General features: G+C 39.9%; 2 protein-coding genes across 2 annotated transcripts in view; one reads left to right on the forward strand and one right to left on the reverse strand.

Annotated features, from left to right (window-relative positions):
• WWTR1 (WW domain containing transcription regulator 1) overlaps positions 1 to 4,121 on the forward strand; it is a 46,149-nt gene extending 42,028 nt beyond the window's left edge. The window contains exon 6 of the mRNA XM_040074493.2: positions 408 to 4,121. Coding sequence (XP_039930427.1) covers positions 408 to 592 — 185 coding nt within the window. The 3' untranslated portion in view covers positions 593 to 4,121. The remainder of the gene's footprint in view (positions 1 to 407) is intronic.
• Positions 4,122 to 6,818: 2,697 nt separating this feature from the next.
• Positions 6,819 to 13,106, reverse strand: TM4SF4 (transmembrane 4 L six family member 4). The gene is made up of 5 exons (XM_040074481.2): positions 12,913 to 13,106; positions 12,565 to 12,654; positions 10,264 to 10,397; positions 7,188 to 7,377; positions 6,819 to 6,962 (listed from the first exon to the last, which is right to left on the reverse strand). The coding sequence occupies exons 1-5, from the start codon at positions 13,084 to 13,086 to the stop codon at positions 6,945 to 6,947; spliced, it is 606 nt and encodes a 201-aa protein (XP_039930415.1). The 5' UTR covers positions 13,087 to 13,106; the 3' UTR covers positions 6,819 to 6,944.
• Positions 13,107 to 24,008: the final 10,902 nt, after the last annotated feature.

A 24,008-nucleotide genomic window follows, 5' to 3' on the forward strand; every position in this document is an offset into this window, starting at 1 on the left:
TATTACAAAACTAAATTGCTGTAAAGCACTTTTTTCAGTTATTTCCTATGGACAGCATTGCCCTTGGTGCAGAGATCAGGATCGAGGTGTACAGGAGGTCTCCCTGGCAGACCAAGAAACAAACTGAAACTGTCCTGCTTCCCAAGAGGAAGGCCAGAGCTGTATGCTTTGAGTACTGCTGGAAAGGACCTTTTGTGCTTTTGAGATCAAAACAAGGATGCAAAATATATTCTTAGAAGAATATGTACTCTGCACCTAAATACACTTTTGAAATAACATTTGTGGTGAATAGGAGTCTCACAAGTGCTTGTGGGAAAGGGAAAATCAATTTTTATGTCCATTCTGTTGTTTTAAATTACCCACAACAAGAGTTTGGTACTTCAAAAGTTCTTCTTTACTTTTCCTAGGAGAAACTATAGCACAGACAACAATGAACATAAATCCACAACAAACACGTTTCCCTGATTTCCTCGACTGTCTTCCGGGGACAAACGTTGATCTTGGGACTCTAGAGTCAGAAGACTTGATCCCTATTCTCAACGATGTGGAGTCAGTGCTTAACAAAAGTGAGCCCTTCCTCACCTGGCTGTAATCAAGCAATGCTTATTGGGCCTGCAGTGCAATTCAGATTTACTTTTCCTCTTGAGGTAGGCATAGAATATCTGAATATCCTCAAGAGGCACGACATACTGCCTTATTGACTTTTGTTACATCATCTTTATGGTCAGTTTAATATCTGCCTGGATTTTACTGATACTAATTTAAGTATAAAATGCATATTTTACATATATATATAAAAAAATACATACTTGGATATATATTTCTTAAAAAAACCCCACACCACTTTACACATCTATGTACTTTTTTACCTTTTCCAACCAGGCAGAAATTCTTCAGTTTTAGGACAGAAAGTGGCTGATGCTTGTGCATATCCCTGACTGATCTCCTGGGTACTGATTGACATCACAGACCCTTTGTGAATCAGAAAAGCTAACTCCTAGGTCACTTGGTTCAGAAAAAGTGCAAAACATCAAGACATGAGAGCAGTTTTATTAGTTTATGACAATAGAAGCTTTTTTAAATCAACTTACTTAAGCCTTAAAAATCTTTTTTAGTTCTTAGTAACTAACTGTTCTGTATGGAATACAGTTCAAATCTGGTCCATATCAAGCATAATAATTCCTGTTATATATTTGTGAAGGGACAAACAATACTATATCAGTTTCTATTTTTCAGTAAATTACTGTATAGTTTTCAGAAAATAATTACTTCCAATCTCAAAGTACCAGAATTATATAGCAACATTTTTACACTACAATATTGTTACAAAATAAACCAGGCTGGTACTGACTGTTGCCTTTTAAAAACAAAGAAATGTATTATAAACAAGCATTTTTAAAATATTCTTAGATTTTTTAGTTTATTATGTTAAACACTACAGTTTTGTAACTTAACACGTGAACAAGCAGTTTTTTATAAACATAAAATCTGTGGCAAGTATTTTAAATGCAAAAATATTATTTTAAAATCGGTTCTGCAAAATGTGGCACAACTTGTTAATGTCATACATTGTGGGAGAAAAACTTCCTCGTTCTGTTTTCAGTGATGTTTTTAACTGACAATGTCAAAATACATGTAGTTGTATACATGAAAAAAAAAAAAACCAAACCAACAGGAACTTTATCAGGGCACTGCTAAAGCAGCATTGGGACTAAAGCTGCTTAGTTTTTATGTCTTTCACTTACCATAACTGGTGCACAGGACACCAGGCATGTGCTTTGTGTTTTTGCCTATGTAGCCTACAAAACTTCTTTATCAGAGGTTTAGGACTGAGAAGACATCAAGAACATTAAGCCTGCAGTTCCCCTGAAATGCAAAAGAAGTCCTGAATATTCTTAAATGTTTTGACATTATCTTATTTATAATTAATGGATTTAAGCTTTTTATATTGAAAAATCAGTAATTTTATGAAAGGCATTTTAACTTTTCCCTAAGCTTAGTCCAGGTGATGTAAAGAGAAGAAGAGATGTAGCACTAAGTGTAAATGTGTGTTTGCCAGGTCTGATAATGCTTAACAAGATCTTACAGATGCAATGGAATATTGACCCCTAAAGACTTTTTTCCATCTGGTTGGGTGAAGGTAGGTGAAAAGGTCAGCGATGAAGTGGTGGTAATACAGAGTAGATTTGGAAGATAAATGATAAGGTAATAAATGTAGATCCTTGTTGGGAAGGATGGCTGCAGACAGGGGTACAAAGCAAATGAATCTCCGGTATTCAGTGAAAAACATAACAGAAGCACTCAATACAGGAAATGACTATGATGAACTGCTAAGTGTACATGGTGTCACAGGATGGAAAATAGAAAGCACACACACTGACATTTTGAAAAAAGAGATGTCAGGCAAATACCTACAGCTGTCAAGTTTTATTACATAATAAAAAGTAGCTTTTAAAAAATTTTGGGGGTGTTTTTTTCTAGAAAAAGAGATATAACAGCAGAGTTTTGTCTGCACAGAATTTAATCACTGAATGGGCATTGTGTTTCTTTTATTCTTTTGAGGGGTTTTTTGTTTTGTTTTGTTTTGTTTTGTTTTTTTAAATTCTTGCTAGTTTTGCTAACTGTTGAGATAGCATAAATTTCTTTTCAATAAACAAGGGACCGGGCAGGGCTGACCAATATTACTGTAATTAGTTTTAATCTCTCTCTTTTAAGGATTTCTTCAGGTTGTCAGCCTAAATGAAAAACAGATGGTCCTAAGGCTTTGTTCTTTAGTGCCATGACTGATATTGGTAAAGAGTTGGAGATTTTCTGGGCAGCTTTCAAGGCCACGTCACCAGCACTGCTCAGTTGCCGTAAGGAGCTGACAGCCCTTGGTGCTGGAATGACCCACAGCAGCTGTGGACCTGAGTCCTGGTGTGATAGTGTGATAGGTGATAGTACCCATCAACAGGTTATGTTTAGGGAATGCGGGTTGTTCATTTGCTAGTAACTCTGCACCATTGAACGTGTAAGTTTGTCATAACAGAAGATATTCTGGGCAGGTCGGGGTCGCAGCTGCTGTGAGTTAGCTGGTGCTGATTCCTGCCCAGCCACATGCATTGTTGTCAGCCAAAGGCTGTCTTCATACAGGGAAAACTAATGCAACTTTCTAGTGAGATCGCATCAGGAATTTATCAGAATTGTGAAGCCACAAGCTCGATTCCTTTTTTGTTTGTATTTCTGATGGTTGAGTGTCTTGGTGCAAAGACCTTAAAAGGGTAAGCAATCATAAACGGTGTTTCTGTGTTACTTCTGTGGTAAACCAGCAGCAGATCTGAAAGAGGAGAGTGCTGTGTGTGGAGCAATACTTCAGGTTGAAACAGCTGCCAGAATCTTGGGTTAGATCTTTACTTAGTCATGAAACAAATCTTGGGTGAATTAAAAGTGATTATTTACACTGTCAGCTTTTAATTTTTGTTACAGAGATGATGTGTCCAATGAAGTGCAATGACAATAAAATCTGTTTTTCAAGGTTATCTTTTTTAAAAAGTTTCTGGCTTTAAACAGGCTTATGGCAGAACTTTTCAGTGTTCAAAGCATATGAAATATGAAAATAAACTTACTGTTGACAATATTTCACTGTACTATTTCAAGTTCTGAGCATTTATGTACTAAATTGTACACTATCTACTTTTAGTAGAAATACAACCAATGTGCCAGCTGGACAATTTTGTTGTGACCATCCCTGAGGGGGCATTTGTAAGTCTTGGTGATACAGAAGTAATGGGACATGGTTAATTACAATTGTATTCTGGTAATACTGTTAGATTGTAACTTGGGGAGGGATTGGGCTTGACTTTCTGTCCTCAAATGCTGTTTGGGGCAAGGGAAGGATTTAAATCTATATTTTAATTACAGAAAAATATGGGTGGTTGTCCAAATAAACTTGTTTCCTAATACATACATCCATGTACATGCTAGTTCTTTAACGATTTTATTTACTTTTCTATTTTTATATGGCTTGTGTGAACATTTGTTTTTAATTTTTAGTACCTTGCAATAGATTGTATTAGAGACAATCAGATCAAACTGTTGTATCCTGAGTTTGATTCTGGTTTTTTTTTGTTGTTGTTGTTTGTTTGTTTTGGTTTTTTTTTAATAATTTCTTTGATCTTTTACATGAAAAAAATACAAATGAACTTGAAAGATTTTGGATGCATATTGTTTTTTTCAAGTAATTTCTTTAGGGGAGGGGGTGGGTTTGTGGGTTTTAGCATGGGCTTCCCAGGGAACTGTAAAACACTGCTTAGAATAAAGGTGCAGACATACTATTCTGTGAAAACGGCATACATTTTGAATTAAAATATTCAGTCTTATATTGTATATTGTATATTCAGTTATTCATATCTGTATATTCAATATGTATATTCAATTCAGTATACGTTTGAATTAAAATATGGGGGCAAAGACCCATATCAGTAACAGAAGAAGTCAGCCTTCCCACCCTCTGACAGCTGGAATGGCTCCAGGGTTTGATGTTGCTTTCTTTTGCAGCTGGTGGCACTATGAGTAATGTACAATCCATGAGGAGGGAGCTAAAGTTGAACTGGAGACAGGTGATGAACATCCAGGACTTGAATGATGTGACAAAACGTCCCTTGTTTTGGTCTGAGCACATTTTTTTTTAACATTGTATATCTTTCTTCCTTTAGAGATGAACCTTTTGCAAAGAGCGTCCAGTCAATGCATCATCCCCCAAAAGGTGACACTGTCCTGTGATTAACATACCATTTTTCTGCAGTCTATTTATTGAAGACAATCAAAAAAAAGAGAACTAACTGTATACTCTTCAACTGTGCAGGGGCTGAACCAGTTTTGTTCCGCTGAAGTGCATGGGCTCAAAATCACATGCGCACGCTCCACATGTTGTAATCTGAGTTGTTAAATAACCAATGTGTGTCCTTTTATGATAGCTCTCAGCTGAAACAGTGCCATGCAATATCGAGGTTGCCATGCTCTCAGCACCCTGGTCGCCCAGCAGCCAATATTTATGGGTGAATAATGAAGCTTCAGCCAGCATGGGTATTTCTGAGATTTTACAGAGAATGCTAATATTCTTTCTTTTGGCTACTATTATTTTTACTTCTGTATTACTGTATGTTGATATTTCTGCTCACTATAACACGGTGTGGATTTAAGTTGGTCAGGGTTCCTGAAGTCTGTTAACACTTTCAGTTATCCGTGTTTGTGGCTTCTTTCTTACCATCATCTTTCTGTCCCTTCCCAGTGCTGCACTCTTTATCTGTGCCTTCTTTTCTAGAATTAACACTGTTTTTTTACATCATTCTCTCTTATGAGGATCTGTGATTAGTCCCTCTCCTTGATTTTACTGGATGCTTTGCTGAGTGAAAATACAGAACAATCTCCAGTTACTGCAGAATTGACACTGCAGAGGTGTGATTCGCTTGAAATTAAGTGCTAGGGGAGAGCCTCAGTTGTTAGCTTTAGCTGAATAGATTTGCAAACACCATTGTTGGCACGTCAAAGTGTGAGTTCATCTGGGCTACTGGTTCTGGCTATTTACCCTTTTTCAATACACCTGAAGGCCAAGGTGTGAATGCAGTCTGGATCACAAGATGAAATGTGTGCACCTTGTGACAGTATCTGCTATGTATTAGCTCGTGTTAGAAAGACATCATGGAGCTGGGTGTCTCTTAGAAGCTGTAGCTCATTGATTTTGGTTTTAGGTATCATAGCTTGCTGCCTGTTATTTCTTATCCCATCTCCCACAAAGTTTTCTATACTCTGTTTATTGATATATCAAAGTTGTATGCTATGCAGCTCCTCATCCTTTTGTTGAACACTGATGAGAAACATTTCCTTGTTCCCAAAGGCTTAATATAAATCAAACAAGACAAATGTGAGATGAGGTGCAGGACAGCTGCTCATCACAGATGAAAGATTAGATGTGAGACGGTGCACAGTGTGTGTTGAAATAAAGGGTACTCTCAAATTCCTGGGCAATACAGTAGAACAGGTGGGACAGACAGCTGTTTCTGAAGAGGGTATTTTTGCAATTTATCATCTTATACAACATAATACTCAGTACCTATATCAAACTGTTTAACATTTTGCCTATATCAAACTCATAACATTTCTCTTTAACATATTGCTTAAGAGCTTTCAGTGCTTTTAAGTACTTCTAGATTCTTCAGATATCTCCTAGTATAAATCACACTACATGAAATACATTTTCTGAAAGCACAGGCCACGGAAACATTATTTCAGGAGGAAAATTTTAGGGAACAGATATGGCAAATATCAAGAAGCGTTGAGACATCCAGCCTGGCAAGCTTGTCTGTAAAAATTCGTTCAAGAATTTTTTTAAAGAAGCCTATTGGTTGATTTGAATCTCTCAAATGTCTACAATCCCTCTTATTTTCTCCTTGATTCCATTGGAAAGTAGCTTTTTCTTTTAAAGTTTTGTAAGTTCTTTCTAAAAGGTATTTTTGCCTTTTTGAGCTAGCTCTCTTATTGTCTTTCCTATCTCTTTCATAGCACTGTGCTAAATACAGCTAAATTGAATTTCTACAAAAAGATTAATAAACTGCATTTGCACTCATGTCTAGATTGGAAGCTTTGAGTTACAAGCTACCTAACTGACCCAAATAAAAATTGTAACCGAAATTTGTATTTTGCCTGAGAATACCCTCTTTTAAAATGGAAGCTGTTCTACAAAAATAAATATGAATGTGAGAGTTATATTTCACTTATTTTATTCCATGATGAGGGATTTCAGGAAGGCTGGAAAGCGAGTCAGGGCTTCATAACACTGCTGGGAGGAAGAGCCCTTCATTCTCATCTTCTTGGCCGGAGCCAGTGCATCTCTGGGCTGCTTTGTGGAGCATCTGCAGAAGGGATCCTCCCAGGGTGAGGAGAGTTGTCTGCAGTATTCCTATTTGTTAGACAGTTCCATCTCCCTGGAAGAATAAAAACACAGAGGTAATTTCCTGGCTACTATTGCTCTGACTTCCAAAGGATTGTATTATTTCCTAATGGCAACAGTGTAGGGTTTTGGCAATATGTTAGAAAACGTGATCCTGGAGATGAAGGAAGGTCGGTTTAGTTTCCCTGACTGTCAGCTAGAGGTGTGCGTGTAACCCATCAGTACACAGAATAACAAAGGAGAACTGTCAGTCGCTCACCCCACAACATCCACAGCACTTGCAGTCCCCACAGAGCGTTCCAAACAGGCCGTTCACCATCTGAATGCCACAGAGCACTCCCTGGATACCGCTCATGACCAGCAGCAAGGAGAAGAGGGTCAGGTGCCATGGGACAATATTGTCAGGTGAGTTACACAGCTCCCACAGTGCATGGTCGGCCAGGTAATCCCTGCAGGAAAACAAAATAGTTAGGAAGAAAACTATCGACTCATAAGGGAGGTCTCTCACCACTGAGAGGTTGTCACTGCTGTGACATGGCTGAGGTTCTGTTCACTTCGGTGAGAATTTCCATTGTCACACCGGTGCTACTTACCTAGAAATAGACTTCAGTTTAGTTTCTAGGTTGTAGCAAGTGATTTGAGAAAAAACAAGATACCAGAAAGACATCAGAAGGGAGCAACTGGAGACAAGTATGTGTTTGATACAATTGAGCCGCTTTTACTGTTTTGGGAAGAAAATATCTTAGCCAAGCATTGCCAAATGAGTTTTATCTGTTCCAGTGTTTTGTCAGGGGCATTTTTGCTGCTTTTACTTGATTATAGCATTTTGAGGGGGGAGCGGGGGGGACGACTGTGATCAGGGCATGTAATCCAGCATCTCAACGTACAGTTGGGAACAAGGAACTACATTGTAATCAAAACTACTGAATTATCAAAACAAATCATGAAATAATGCAAGTCACTTCTTGCCCACTGAGCTGAAAATAACAGCTTTTGTTGTTTCAAATGCCTCAACTAAAGTAAAGGTAATAACTTCCATAATTTTTACCTTCACATTTTGATATAACTGTAAACTGCTTAACCACTGGCTATATTTCATCTGCATAGTCTTAGTGCTGACTTGTGTTCTTGTCTGGTGATTTCTGAACTGCAACCAAAACTGTTTGAAACAGAGCATATTTCCAAAGACTCTCAGAATGAGACCAAGGGAGTTGGCTTCCAGCCCTCACTGGCCCATGAACAAATAATCCTCTATCTGTATTTTTTTTTTTCCTTTTCAACCTGAAGACTTCAGCCAGAGCAGTGGGATTGATGGGGTTAAGTGATAAACATACATGACAGCAAACATGTTTGAGTTGCAGAGCATGAGGAACAAGCAGCTTCCAAATGCTGTAGCAAAAATAAAATTATACAGAGATAGATAAGATAAGATAAGATGGTATTACATTACATTATATTGTATTATTAATATATTTATTATATGTTGTAATTATTTTAATACCATTAAATTTTGATATAATCATAGAATCACAGAATGGTTTGGGTAGGAAGGGAGCTGAAACATCGTCTTGTTCCAATGCCCCTGCCATTGTCAAGGATCCCTTCCACTGTCCCCAGCTGCTCCACGCCCTGTCCAACATGGCCTTGGACACTTCAAGGGATGGGGCATCCACTCCTTCTCCAGGCAGCCTGTGCCAGTGCCTCACTGCCCTCACAGGGAAGAATTATTTCCTAATATTTGACATAAGCCTACTCTTAGTTTAAAGCCATTATCTTGTCCTGTCACTACATGCTCTTATAAATAAGTCCCTCTGCATATTTCTTGCAGGCTCCCATCAGGTACTGGAAAGCCACAGTCAGGTCACCCTGAAGCTTCTCTTCTCCAGGCTGAACAATCCCAGTTCTTGCAGCCTTTCCTCATAGAAGAGGTGCTCCATCCCTCTGATCATCTTGGTAGCTTCCTCCATCTGTGTCATTAATGAAGATAGGAAATCACACCTGTCCCAGTGGGGATCCCATAGGGACACCTCTTGTCACTGATGTCTGTAAGGATCCTGAGCCACTGACCGCCGCCTTCTGTGATGAAATCTTACACGTGGCCAGAATAGAATAAGCTACATGAGGATTTATCAAGCCTCTGGGGGTGTCCAGCACTTCTTCAAAATGGCTTAATAATAGCAAGATGGCTCTTCAGAGGTGTTTTGCAAAGTAATAAGTTTTAATAAAAGGAAAATAACAAACAATACAGAAATAAAGGAAAAGCCAAACACAGGTGTTAGAGAAACCTCTGACACCTGGCCAAAAACACCTTAAAAATCCTAGAGCACCAATGTCCTCATCCTTTAAGCGCTCGATGACCGAGGAGGGTTTTATTGGCAATTTGCCAATAGAAACTGCTACAGGTTTTGAGAAACATTGTTAAAATCCAACCAGGGCCCCCGTGTTGGTGCTGAGCCAATAGTGATGAAAAGGGCGCAGTCCTTTCTAGTTTGGTTTCCTTATATGGTTAAAGGTAAGCTGAAAATTCTTCCCTTTTATAGAAACACCTGCTTGGATGTGGAAATATATTCCTACACCTCTGGAGGCCACCATCCAACTACTTTCTTCTCCATCTAACAATTCACCCATCAAATCCATCTCTCTCCAATTTAGAGAGCAGGATACTGTGGGGGATTGTGCCCAGAAAAATTACTTCTACAGTCCTTCCATTATCCACTGATGGAGTCACCCGCTCATAGAAAGCCACTGGGTTGGTCATGCAGGGCTTGCCAAATCACTTCCCTGTCCTCAATGTGCATCATCAGACCTTCTAGGAGGAACTGTTCCATGATCTCAGGCACAGAGGTGAGGTCGATGGTTCCCAGGGTCCTCCTTTCTACCCTTTTTAAACATGAGTGTATTGTTTCCTCTTTTCCAGCCACCTGAGGCTCCACCTGACTGCCAGGGCTTTTCAAATACGGAGAGTGGCTTGGCAATTACATCAGCCAATTCCTTCAGGACTCTGAGAGGTTTCTCAATATGTCATTGCTATTAATCTAAGTGGAATTTATCTTCATATGTTACTTATAATCCCAAGAATAACCTAGGAAGAGGCTGTACATTTCTCTTTATTGGCCCCACTGAAACGCAGTAGTTTTGATTGTACTTGCTATTCCTTACATCCCTGCTCTTGAACCTTATGAAATGTCTCTATGTGCTGCAGGCACTTCTAAGAGCTTCTATAATTTAGACAAATGGTATCATTCCCATATTCATACAACGGATTTGGAATTTTAATCATCTCACACACTTAAAACATGTATATTTTTTTTTTTTTTCTGATTGTCTTGTCTTACCCATCCTGGAAAGGGTAGGTCCAGTTTTCTGCAGTGTTACATTTAGGGCCTTTGTTTATGGCTACTGCTGACAAAATAAAACAGTATCCAGCTCCCAGAACTCCAACAGCAGCAAATAATATAGAAGAAAACATCTGATGAAGAGAAAAAGAAGGTTATTTTGGTTCTCATTTGAACAATTGAATACATCGTTAATGCCAGTTAACATTCCCTAAATTCAGCTATTAATATTCAAATAATCAGCACCTGAACAGCTAAAATCTGTTAGTTTTCATTGCATAATAAATGTGTAATGCATAGTGTATTGGTTTTTAAAACTTTACGAGCACTGTCCCCATGTGCCTGAGGAGGAGAAGGCAGAGGCTGGCAGCAGATGGCACTGCTCCCCTCTGGGGCCTCCTGTTCCAGGTCTCCTGTTCCCCTGCTGTTGGATGTTTTTTCAGGAGACTGCAAGTAAGACTGAAGTCTTGAACGACTCAAGACATTAAAAAAAAAAAAAAAAAAAAAAATCTACAGTATCCTTTACAAGTTAGTTTTGGTATCTTTGTTATATTTGGACCAAATAATTGTAGTTCTCCTTCCCGAATCTCCATTTAGGTTTCATAATAGTATACTGTATCCCATCAGAGGTATCAGTGTAAGCTCTAGTAGTGCAATTGGAGTGGATAGGAAAGTATGCCTTTATTTTTCTGGCTTTTTATTACAGAATTTTCCATATATACTAGTACGTACGTAAATCATGCGAGAATTAATGCCCTGCTTGAATTCTGAAATACCTGTAGCCACAACGATTTGTAGGTAGAGGTAGTGTCCTTTATTGGAATGAAGTGATACAGGTGAAGAAAAAAACCCCACACTTTCAGGTCATAGAATCATTTGGGTTGGAAACAACCTCTAATATCATCAAGTCCAATGTGAGTTTTTGCTCTGACCTCGACACGAGACTCTTGTCTTGAGGGCTGGCATGCATTTTTATGCTGATATATTTCACAGGGCAAACTTTAAAAATTAAGCTTTTGCAGCAAGCATCATAATAATGGATTTCGGCTAACATACAAGACCACATTTGGGTTTCAGTCATGCTGATGGTAATAAGGCCCATAGGACTCTTTCAGTAGTGTACTTGGTACTCTTGACTCTATTCATATTCCCAGTCAGCTGCACTCTAACACCTTTGTCCTCAAAGAAGGCAGGTTGCCGTACAGGCAGCACCACACCCGTGCAGGTTGGCTGCCTCTCAGCCAGCCCTTGCTGTGGTCACTGCGTGTGACCGCGGGCACTGCGTGTCACCGTGCCCCTGGGCACCACCTGCACGAGCAGCAGCAAAACCGCAGTGCTCGGGTACTTGTAGAGGGGGATGCACTCTGTGAAACTCAACTACTTTCCCTTCTCTGCTTGCAGGAAATGGATCATGCAGTGTTGTAAAGAGAAACAGATGGCTCCATTTCTTCCTTCTCAAAGTTCCACCTGTTTTGTCAGTATTGGATGAAGACAGCGCCAAAGACAGAATTTAGGGAAAACTGTTTGGTCAACCTCATAGGCATGAATCTTTTCCTATTTGTTTTTATCTCTCTCTCTCTTTTTTATTTTTTTTTTTCAGTTAAAAATCTGTTCCTTTATTTAAAAAACTGTAATGATCTACTTGATTCTAAGAATTCATTTTGAAAGGACATATTTTCCTACTAGAAATTTTTTTTCTGATTTAATTTTTAAACTAAAATGCTTAAGATGTTTACTAATGTCTGCAAGTATCCTTTGAAAACTTTTGTAGTGTGAAAAGAAGCTGTAAATTCATAGTGGAGCCTTGTCCACACTGCTTAAAATAGGAGATTGGATTAGGTGACCTCCCAAGGTCTGTTACTTCCTGAAATTTCCTGTGAATTTAATGAAATACAACTAATTTTGTGGGCCTGCAGTGAGTTGGGAATGTAGTGTCACACTTCCAGGGTAATTTTAAGAGCTGCCAACAAAAAAAGGCTAAGGAGAGAACTGTTGTTCTCTGCAAAACAAAGTGTAGATCTTTCAGCTACTAATTTTTATTGTGATACTAACTATGAGTATCTTTTTCTGACAAAATCCAGTGAGGTCATACTATTGGGGTACCTGTTGTAAAATATCAGAGGCATAATACAATTTTTACAGCCTGCTATTTCCACTTCCCAGCACTCAAACAAATGGCAGGGCTGTGTGTCCCACACTCAAGGCAACCTCTGCCTAGACTCGTGATGACTGTGAGAGGAAGATTCATACATCAGGAACAATTTAGCTTTTACATTTTTTGCCATGTTTCCTTTCACTTACCGCAAACCTCTTTCCACAGCTCCGATTACCACAGCATCCACAGCAGTCATTATTCTGAAGGCCCAAAAACACCAAGGCAGGGAAGATCATCTATCAATAAAAGATAAACAGTAGAATTGGGATGAATTCTAGTTACATCTTCTTTTAAATATAATAATTCTATGGGGTTGTTTTGTTTTGTTTTGATTCTTTTTTTAATCATTAGGTTGTTACTTATTGCCAAGCCTTTGGATGACTTAAAACTTATTTATTTATCAAAGAGGAGTTTGCAGTCCTAAGAAAATTCAACAATGCAAGTCATGGCTGCGGGTAGGGGGAAGATAGGAATGTCTGAATTTAGATACTTACCAATACACCCGATCCCAAGATCCCTCCAAAGTACCAAACTTCATTTGTAATGTGTGCACTGTCTTCAGCTACTTTTCCTCCAGGGAAAAACAACAAAATATTAGCAAGGGTGCAGAGCACGGCCAGGGGGATTAGAGTACTTCCCAGACACTTAGCACAGCCTCCCGTGCACATGCTTCTTTAAAGGAATTGCAAACACAATTGAAGACGAAATAAAATCTCTCAGATGTTCTCAGAACTGATTTATAAAAAGAAGCTTCTCGGTATACTTTGCAAAATCCAGTTTCTGTTGTTAGATGAATGAGCCGAGCCTTAGAATGCTCCTGTCAGTGTTCCTGCAGTCAATCCAAAATGCACTGTGCTGTTTTTTTATATGTCCTTGCAGCCGTGATGTCAATTTTCTGAACATCCGTAAGTGAAATTACGTTCAAGGCAGCCTCTCATTTTACTATGACCACCCACAAACTCTGTTAATATTTTACTAAGGTGGCTGACACACCCCATAATCTGGGCTCAGGTCGTGGGTAGATATCTGCCTTAGTTCTGGATCATCATTTTTACAACACATGATCTTTCTTCATATTAGAAAACACTTCTTTTGCAAGGACTGACATAAAAACGCGTAATGAGTCAGCTGATATGAATAATATATTCATAGTCCAAGTTTTTACATGTCATGAGGCAGTTATGTAATTGAAATAGTACAGAAACTAGATAATACAAAGATGAGCCATTACAGACCAATAAATGTACACATCCACAAACCTGAGAAAGTTCTTGGGTTGCAGCAGGATGAGAAGCTCTTATTTATTGATGTTACGCAGTTGACTGTGCCTCAGGGCATGTGTTTCTTCTCCTTTTTTAGGATTAAAAGGTTGGGTTTATGTTTATTTTGTCATCTCGTGCGCTATGTGATGGAAGACTGTTTGCAGGAAAGACTGAATTAGAAATGCTCTAATATTTAATAGCCCTCTTCACCAAACATTGTTATATGATGAAGATGAATCAAAACCTGACAGTATTTTCCATCGATTGTATTTTGAAATTATGGCAAATGTCATGTTTTAGCATAACTCACACATTTTTTTCGTTTCATAGAAGAATATTTCAGATCCCATATACCTAAGTTTATTCAATAAAGGATGGCAAGAAATTATTGTCACTACTGCCAGTCACACGGATTCTATAATATATTAGGAAGACCAGAGGATGGGTTTCTTGTGAGAGCCAGTCCTAGGAATTCCAGTATCTGTGGTGTTGAGCACACTCATGGTTTCTGAGGAAAGGACACCAGTTTACTTTGTGAAATGTTTTATTCAGGTATTTATTAAGACAAAATTTTGAGTGGCTTCTCAAGTCGGCATATAACGTAACACGAATTAAGCCAACAGGTTCTTGGTATGAAGGGCAGACCTAGCAGAACAAACTGGACCGTGGTTGTTCCTGGTGGACTGGAAGATCCCCATTAATCACAGTGCATTCCGTGCTATTGGCACAGGAGCCTGCAGCTGATGATTTACCAGTTTCGGGAAGTTGTGTGATTTTTGTTTTCCGTGTGTCATCATGCTTTCCCTCTTAAGTGTTTTTGCTAGAAGTAGTGGGGGCTGTGAACAACACATGCTGATCGCTATAGTTTGGCAAGCATGGCCCTTTGCATCCCACACTGCTCAGCCAGAGGAGCTGTTTCTGCCAGGGAGCTGCCAATGTGCAGCCAGCCATGTCCTGGTGTTGTCCTGTCTGACCCAGGCTCGGGACCTGCTGTTCCTCTGCACAGAGTAGACAATGCCCATGGTGTTGCCACTGGTTTGGTGGGTGGCCCCTGAAGGAGAGAGGGGCTTCTGGTCCCATCTGTGTAACAGGAACATATGTACAGCCCCTGAGGATAGCATTTTGAAAAGCACATGCTCATGAATTTAACTTCTCATCTCAAGAAGGACAGCGATTATGCAATCGAAGAGCAGGCAGAGAAAAAAGTTCTGAGAGCACAGCCTATGTGTGGTATCCAGTAGGATGTCAGTTGGGCCAGTGTAAGCAGTTTCCATGGCTTTCAACAGCCAGTTATTGATCCTGTGGCAAAGATCCAGAACCTGAAAACTCTCCATACATCACCTGATACATTAAGTAGGCTTTCACAACATTCCCACTTGGTAGAGAGCATCTGTAATTTGGCTCCCACTTACAGTGGATCAGTAACAGGCACAGAGAAACTATTTGCTGTAGCTGGAATATGTCTTAGTTGACTTTCTTCCCCTTCTTTATCTGACTAGAATGTGGCTTTTTTTTGTGGTTGTGAATCCTGGCTTGAAGTAAAGAGGAAAAGTTTTAAGTTGTATTTCATCCAGCACCCTGCCATCCTGATTCACAGCAAGTTGTTCAAAGGCAAATGCTTCTACCAGGTTCTTGCCAGGTGTTCACTCCTGCACTTTCCCTTCATCCACTCACTAACATTGCTGATGCCACTGAAGTCTAGCCAGACCTCTCTGTTCAACTATACGCATTTATGCATGGAATTTTTAAACTATTGCCAGGTTTTATGTGAGGGCTTAAGCTACACATTGTTTTCAGCAGGGAAGTGGCATCCAACCTGATCTGGAAAGAAGCATTCACATTGAGTCAAGTATTTTACCCAGGGAAAAACTGAATGGCTTGCACACTCGGCTGCTCTGAAAGAGGTTCTCCTCTTCCATTCCCACCCATGTTTTCCAGCTCTGGCCATCTATCTGGGAGGAGTGATCCATTATCAAACATTAGCCACAATTCCTGTCCTGGAATAAATGCTTCATCTTGGAGACTGTGAGGGCTGATAACTGGGGTGGAGCCAGTCTTAGAGTGTTGTGTCATCCTGTCCTCTTAAACAGAATGTTTCTAGAAACTGTGGTATCATAACGGAAGGCACTCCTTTCTGGTGTGAAGGCGTTTCCTTCACTTCCCATCTCCTGAGCCATACAAAGTCCATGCTGTGCAGAAAGTTGAAATGACATATTTTACTGTGGAAAATTATAGGAATATCAGGCCACTCATTTTTGGTAGTTTCAGGAGGATGTAAGTAGTGCCGATACCTTTCAAATTTTCTGTTTTGATGTATCTAGTAATTTGGAATTGTAGATAGGCTTGTCTTGATCAGTTTTTTGTGTCAATTACTGAACTCATTAGACAGTTATGACCTGAGGTCATAAATCCTTGCTTTTGTGATTTGTGTAGCTGCTTCCATATTCTAAATGTAGTCTGGATATTTAGAGCTTGATAAACTTGTGACAAGTACTGACCTTCCCTTAAATTGAGCCAGGAGGAGCAGGTATGGTACAGATTTTTGGTAGGATGGGATTTACAGTAGCCTAGTAGAAAACAGATCTCTTCAAGATCTGTTCAAGCCTCTGCTGGTGCTAGTAAACTTGTATGTATGTGTTATATATATATATATATATATAAAATAAAAAATATATGGTGCCACATTGATGTAAATAAATAATGAAGGGTGTTCCTGGCATAAGATTGCTCTTAACACACATAATACAGTGTGGTAGTCACTTGGTGTTGTGCTGTTTCACTGAGGGCTGGAGAGAAGCTGGTAAACTGTGCACCAAGTTCCTTTATTTGAAGAGAAGGAGAACGAGCTGAAAAATGTCTCCCTTCATGGGAACCAAATCTTCATTGCAGTGAAGGATCACGTTAGCACAAGCTGTTCTTTGGAGAACTCCAGATAGCCCTCCAGCTCTGACAGCTGCGTAGTAAAGAGGTACATCCCCTGGGATGTGCTGAGGGGACAAACCCTGCTCCTCTGGCCAGAGATTCAGCCACTCCCTGTGAAATGCATGGATATGCAATGCGTGTCAGTGAGAAGCTGAAAGAGTGGAGCTGTAAATGTGCAAAAGTAAAAGCCATCATTGCACCCTACACACAGCTTTATCATGGGACAGATTAATTCCCTTTCCTATTCCCAGACTCCTGTGTCAGACCTGGGGCCTGGCTGTGTGTGAGACGCCTGAGAGCAGAGAGGAGAAGGTGCCTAAGGAAAAGCTAGGTGTCATAGGCTCCCTCACCACAGGTTTTCCTGCACCAGCCCCTGCTGCTGGACTCCCCCAAGCTCTGAGGACAGACTGTTGATGTGCACAGCATTTCCCTCGTATCTTTTTGACCTTTGTCAAAGCTCAGATAAGAGCTTATGACAAATGTAGCTTGGACTGGGTGGTGTCCCCAGTGACACACGGACATCACATCGCCATGAATACAAAAAAGCCAAGTATGCTGGTGACAAGTGTCTAGGAGAAGTGGGCTGGAAGGCACATTAGAACTACTGTATTCAACTGTACTCTAACTTAACTTTATACCTCTTGGCTCTTACATTTTTCCGTAGCCATGTTCTGTTTTACATGTCTCTGTTTTACATGCCCCACTGCCTGTATGCCCACTTTCCCACAAATTCCCTTTTTGACGTGGAACGTCTTCTGTAAGGGTTTTAATAAAATTCCATTCCTTCATTCTCTTCAAGGCATTCTCTGAACATGAGTTACGAAAGTAACTGTCAACCAGTAGCAAATGGGCATGTGGGCTCTAAGCAATCTCTGATGCTTCTCTAATTAATATTACTTTTAAGTAAGCAAAAATTACATAACCATGTGTATGTAACAGCTCTTTTTTCCTACTGTTCCATTTCTTGAGTCTTCAGATATTTAGTTTTGTTCATTTGTACGAAAGCTGTGTTGTTATGTATTAATTAAATTAACTTTTTATAATCCGCAGTGTCTGTAGGAGAAAACAAGGGAACTTCAGAATTGCTGTGGACCATCTAAGCACCACTGAAGTACTTTTAATAATGAGGACAGAAATTCCACCTAAGATATTTTCAAAAATAAGAGAACAAAGAATTTGTTTCCTTTAGAGTTGCCTGTTAATTTCTCTTTGGGGGGGTCTGTGTTCTTTATTATCTTGTAATGAGTTTTTGCCAAATCACACAAATTATTATTTACAGTGGTTATACGGCATTTGCAGTTACATATTCTTCCTGTCACTATGCATGCTGAAGTGCATATCTGTCCATCAGGTACACAATCATCCTCTTACCAATATCATTTTATTTTCCTTCTTCCTCTTGACTTTACAAAAGCAGGCAAACAAGCAGGAGATGCCTTGGAAACCCTGTCAGTTGCTTCAAATCTTAGAAACAGAGTAATCTGCCTCCTATTTTTACCAGATGCTTTTATTCTTCCCTGCTTTGCAGGGAAGTATCACAGGATGCTATCACTGGGCTTGGTTTTCTGTAACTTCTTTCTCAGTGACCATTTGTCGCTGACTTATATGTCTTCAGAGCCCAATGTTCATCCTGATTCAGTGGGTTTCTGATGAGTGCAACAATATACAGTGTGTCTCCATGTGTATTATCCTCACAAAAACTCAGTGCTTTTCATGCTTTGGTCTGCTTCTAGTTTCATTTTCTAGCAGTCAGCATACCTGATGTTTCGCAAGAAAATTTCAGTTGTAAGTAATATTTGTACAAGGACTCTAAATCTTTGAAAATATGAGAAATTTAAATTACTGTTACTTGAGTAAAATCTTGGCTACAACTTGTTCCCATCATGTTCAGCGAGGGCAGATTTTAATCCTTGTATTGTTGGTTTTGACAGGCTTTTTTTGTCTGTATTTTGAGATTATCCTATCTCTGTGTCTTTTGCAACAACAAGCGTTTTTAAGTTTTCATATCACATGCCTGGACCTGGAATTTCCTTCTTTGCTTTTATAAGCACTCAGATTTTGATAGTGTGTGACAGGGCCATTCAGCTGTTTTTCCCTCTCCCACTCTCCTTTCAAGGGGTCTTACAGACAGCCCAGGATTTTACCAGCCTCTCTGGTGCAAACACCTGATAGAATGCTAGGAGTGCTGCTGTGGCTACTGTGGCTTTGGCTGCTGCCCTCCCTGCCTCCAAACTGTCAGTGCTGGTGCAGGTGGGGGTTGCTTTTGTCTTCACTGGAGTGCCAACATCAAAAGCACGCATAGCCTTAAGGGAAGGAAGGTACCCCTTGCTAGATACCAGTGTAATTCAGATGAAAATCCTTTTTTTAGCTAGGAACCTTGTGTGGCCCCAAATGTAAAACAGGAAAAATGCTGCAAATTTTCATGGAGTTGCTTTGTTTTAACCTTGGAAGAGAATACTTACCTCTAATCTTTCTAGACTTGGATGAAATGGGAGCAGGAGAGAACCATCTCTTTCTTTCTGCAGCTTGTTTGTGTTGCTGATAAACAGCTTTCCCCATATGCTGGTTCCTGTGGTAATGAGGAGATGCAAGCTGCACATGCCTCTGTCCAGTTTCGTCCCTGCTGCTTTGTTTCATATTCTCCACTTGTGTCGTCCAGCTGAATTGTTCACGTGCTCCACGGAAATTACATGATCGTGGCCAATTGGCTCTTTTGCTTCTCTTGCTTCTTCAGGGATATGTCTGCCTTAAGGCCAGTGTAGGGGGGCAGAACGAAGAGCAGAAGGAAGGCTGTCTTTTCTGTGGAAGTAGAACTGTGCCCATTTTGGGTCAAATCTGAAAGACTATTACAGTTTCGAATGTGTTCAAATTTAAGGATTGCTGTGGGTCATTCCAGGCTGTCTCATGTACTTAGATGCAATTCTGTACAGCTTTTGATTGATAGTGAGAATGTTATATACGCCATTCTCTTTAATCATCTGGTGAGAGACTGGGATGCACAATGCCTCATATTTATCTTAGTCATAACTACAAACATGCCTCCAGCTGTCTAGTCTGCCTCCTGTGCTGATTTCACCAGGACATTTGTTCAGAGTGAGGTCATAGTCCATGTTTACAATTTATTTCCTCTTCAGTTGTTTTCTTTGTTATCCCCATGCTGTAATTCTATTACAGAAATACTGAATAGTATTTTTTTCTATGCTGATCTTCTCTGATAGCAAGAATCAAGAAATTTGAAAGGTAGCAACTGGTTGGGGTTTTAGCTGTGGAATGCCTAGAACTCAGAGCTGTGACCTTTTCTTTATTTTCCCAAAACAAATAAAACATTTAATATTTAGTTAATATATTAAGAATCTAGTTGCATACCTTGGATGTATCCATAGCTCCTGCAAATTTCTGTGGGAAGCCTTGCTGTAGAAGAAATGAGGAATTGTCTTACCCAAATTCTTCTTCATCCACAATTTAAATACTATTATTTTGCCCAATACGCTCAAGTTGCTGGTGGCTTGACCTTGGAGTTCCTGTGTTCCTATTATCAGCAATGGACTCCACAGGCTCATGGAGGGCAATGTGAGACCACAAGTTTGTGGCCTTGCCTGCAGTGGATTTGTTCACTCGTCTTTGCAGTCGAGGAGATCTGAGGCTGAACATTTGCTTTTGCACTGTTGTAGTAGTTCATTGATTTCTCAGTTAACAAATAAATTTAAAAACTGAGACAGATCATACGACATTAAGTCTAATTTTGTGAAAGTTTATGTTCTTTTTATAAACTGGTTGAAAATGTGTGAAATCTTAGGGATTTTGTGGATTGTATGCTGTTTACTGACAGCCCTGCTCTCCAAAGAAAAGCCCACAGAGCAAGGAATATAGCCCACATGCCATTCCTGTTATCAGACCATTAGTGGTTTCCTTCAGCTTGGATATCCTAGATTTTCAGAGGGAAGACAGGACAACCTCTACAATTTCCCCCAATCCCTTTGCCCTTTCAGTTCTTTCTGTGCTGTTGTAGCTTTGAGAAGCTTGCCCTGTTCCTGTGTCGGGAGAATCCACAGGAGTGGGGGTGCATTTTCCATGCACCCTCACACTCCACTACATCCCTTTGCAATCATGAAATCTACATTAGGTACAGCAACGGTGGTTGCTCGGTAAATAGGCATCCAGATGGTCTAAGGCAACTGTTTTGTATTAGACACTGGTTGTGCCTGGTGATTATGGATTACTTGCTAGTAAATTCGCTAGGCTAGGAGTAGAATTATACTGCTGGTTACAGTATCCACATAAAGCTTCAAATGAACCTTAGCAATGGAAATCTTGCCTCCGGGCATGCCCTGTCCCTTCTTAGCACCTTGTCATTGTCATTATGCAGTATCTTTTTAGACAGGGTTCTGTTGCTAAACAGGTCATTACTAAACAAAAGGACATTCTAGCTCTCCCTTCATTTAATTTCACCTTCCTATTTTTTTTTTTTTTTTTTTTGGCAGACAAAGTTCGTCCCAGTCTAGATCCAAATTAGCTGTTACTTCCCTCGTTGAAAGCCTATATGGTTTTTAGGTGTAGTATGTCCTACACAGAGTTAGAACGTGTTAACTCCTTCACAGATGTGTCTTTTATTGTACTCTATAGTTTAACGTTTCTTTTACTTTCTGAGACTTACACGGACCGTTTCATTTTGTCAACATAGTGAAGACAGGAATAATATGTGTTTCCAAAAGATTTTGACAGTCTTGTTTTCAGAAGTGAAAATAAACTTTAAACCTGTATTTTAAATCTTTTTCAAAACAAGTAAAAAACCTTTATTGTCAGGAACAAGTTATATTAGGTTTTAGAGCAGGACCTTCACTTGAGTTCTCAAAGTTGACTCAAGTCATGAATCCCTTTTCACCACTTCAGTTTAAACTCTACCATGAACTATAAAAAAGTGGTGCAAGACTGTCTGCTGATGCCTTTCTCCCTAAAGCAGGAAATCTACAAAAAGGGAAAGCAGATTTATTTTTTTTGTTGCGTCATTGAAATAATACCAACTACAGTTACTGAGAGGAAAAATTGCTTCACCACAATACGTTAATTAATGGGGGTCTTACAGCAGCCTCTGTTAAACTGGTTTTATTTTCATGGCAACTTTTCTGCTTCACAGACAACTTTGTGTCAGTAAGGCTGAACTGAGTAGAAGATAGGCCTTTCTGTGCAGTCGTAAGTGGGCAGCTACAATAAATTTCCATGTCATGAACAGATTGCTCTGTAGGGAATGTAATGTTACAGGTTGCTGAGAACCAAATGTCAACAAAAATAAACAGGTAATTGAGAGTGAGCCTATTGATAATGCAAGTTTATCCAGGCTAAAAGCTCGTACAGGATCTCAGCTGTAGGCAACATAATACAACGGTCTTTCATTCTTTCTTTTGTTCTTTTGTTCTTTCTTGAATTTTTATTGTATTTAGGAGTGTAATAGATCCAAGTAATTATCAATCTATTCTGAAAAAAAACCCCTTGCTTCTGTTTCTACTTCAAATTTCATGTTGGCTACCATGCAGTTGGAAAACCCAGAGAGACATACACCAGAAGGCAATTTATTTTAGAGATATATCATGTATGGGTTGGTGGTTTATTTTGTTTTTCAAAGGTATGGAAGTAATTCAGTTTGAATGGAAAACACTGGGTTTTGTGAAACTATTAGAACTGCAAACTCAGGGTTGGTTATAAAGTCTTTTCTTTTAATTATTTTTCAAACAGCAAAATAAAATTTAGATCTTTTTCTCAGATATGTTTTCTCACAGACCTGTAAGGCAGCATGTTTTACAACAATTTATGTGCTTAGTCTTGATTTCTTAAACTTTTTTTTGGTAAATGGTTAAAACTGTGGTCAGAGTTGACTCACCTTGAGTAGATTAGTTATCACTTGTGTTAATATTTAATGGTACGGTACCAGGCTGTACCCTGTTCCTTTCAGAACACTCCCATATTGTTTCGACAGATAATGCATCTCCTGCATTTATACCAGGGATCTGGGATGAAGTGTGCTGCATGACCTCAAAGGTTCAGTGCTTCCACTGTGTTTATCTTTATGTAAGGGCTGCCATGGATCCTAACAGTGCAAACATTCAGATTCCAAGAGCCTAAGTCCAGTCTTACAGTGATTAGCAAAAAACTAGAAATAAATCAGATTTTTAGAAAAGAGACCATTCTAGTTAGTTATCTGTATCTCATTGTGAAATATACGCTGAGCCTTTTGAAGCTGGCCTGAGGTCAAGGGACTGTGGCAGACCTTAGAGTTCATGTTTCCTGTTTTTCCTGTCTGTCCCATAAGCTGTGTTTTCTACCACCTCCTGTCACCAGTGCCAGACATCAGCAGCACCCCTGAGATGTGCTGCCTTCTGCTGCCCCTCCCACCAGCCATGGCTCTGCCTCCTCAGCTATCTGCTGGTAATCCCGGGTGTCCCCACGCACAGCACCATCACCTCTGCCAGCGAGACACTCTGCCACAAGGAATACTGCAGCAGGTGCCTCTGTGCTGCAGAAACACGGATCTGAAAATATACCACGACAATATACAGACTCATCGTCTCTGGCACTTAAGCCTCTCCAAGTTCTTCTCCTGCTCCCTTTGTTGTGTTTTTGGTACTTCACCAGGAGGACAGAAAGCGCATTTCTGGTAGTGAGGAGCGCCTTGGCTGTCCCAGGCTGCTGGACAGTGGCTCAGGCAGCAGAGCTGGGCCTCCCTATGGCTGGGGGCACAGCCAGCGTCCACCTGAGCTTCCAGCAGCACCCAGAGGAGCAGGCATGGTGCTGGCTCCTTGGCAGCTGTGCCCTTTGCAGGTGGGCTGATCTGGCCGGACACAAGTAATTTGTTCACTGATTTGTAATCTCCACCACTCAGGCTAGTTTTCATCCTCATTAGTTCTCTGATCCAGTCCAAGTAAGACCACAGGAATGCTAGGACCAATATCAGGAAATGAGTGTGAACAGGATCTCAGAAGAATACAGGGAGTTTACTGTTGGGAGCTGCACTGGTGGGCTGGGTTGCATCCAGCTGTTATTGACAAAAGAAGTCCCTGGTTGGATTAAAGCGAATAGTTTGATTAAACTCTTTTTGAGGAGTCTCTCTGTTTCCATTTTCCCTCTTAGACTCCCAGCAGTCTGGGGTGATTTTGGGACTCAAGAATGAAATTACGTATGTGGTACTAAGGATCTGTTTAAACAGTGTTTCTTTTCAAGTTTGACTTGTAGGATATTGCTGTATGTTTGTCAACTTGTTGGTAGCCAAATCTCACACCATTTAGAGGAGCTGGGCATAACACTACCTTTCTGGAGTGGGGGACTAAAAGGTTTTTTTTATTGGTGAATATGTTTCAAAACCTAAGTATCCCTTACAGCCTGGTTGTAGCAAAGTAGGTTCTATTAGATCATCA

The sequence above is a fragment of the Hirundo rustica genome, chromosome 10 (genome assembly GCF_015227805.2).
Source record: "Hirundo rustica isolate bHirRus1 chromosome 10, bHirRus1.pri.v3, whole genome shotgun sequence".
NCBI classification, from domain to species: Eukaryota; Metazoa; Chordata; class Aves; order Passeriformes; family Hirundinidae; genus Hirundo; species Hirundo rustica.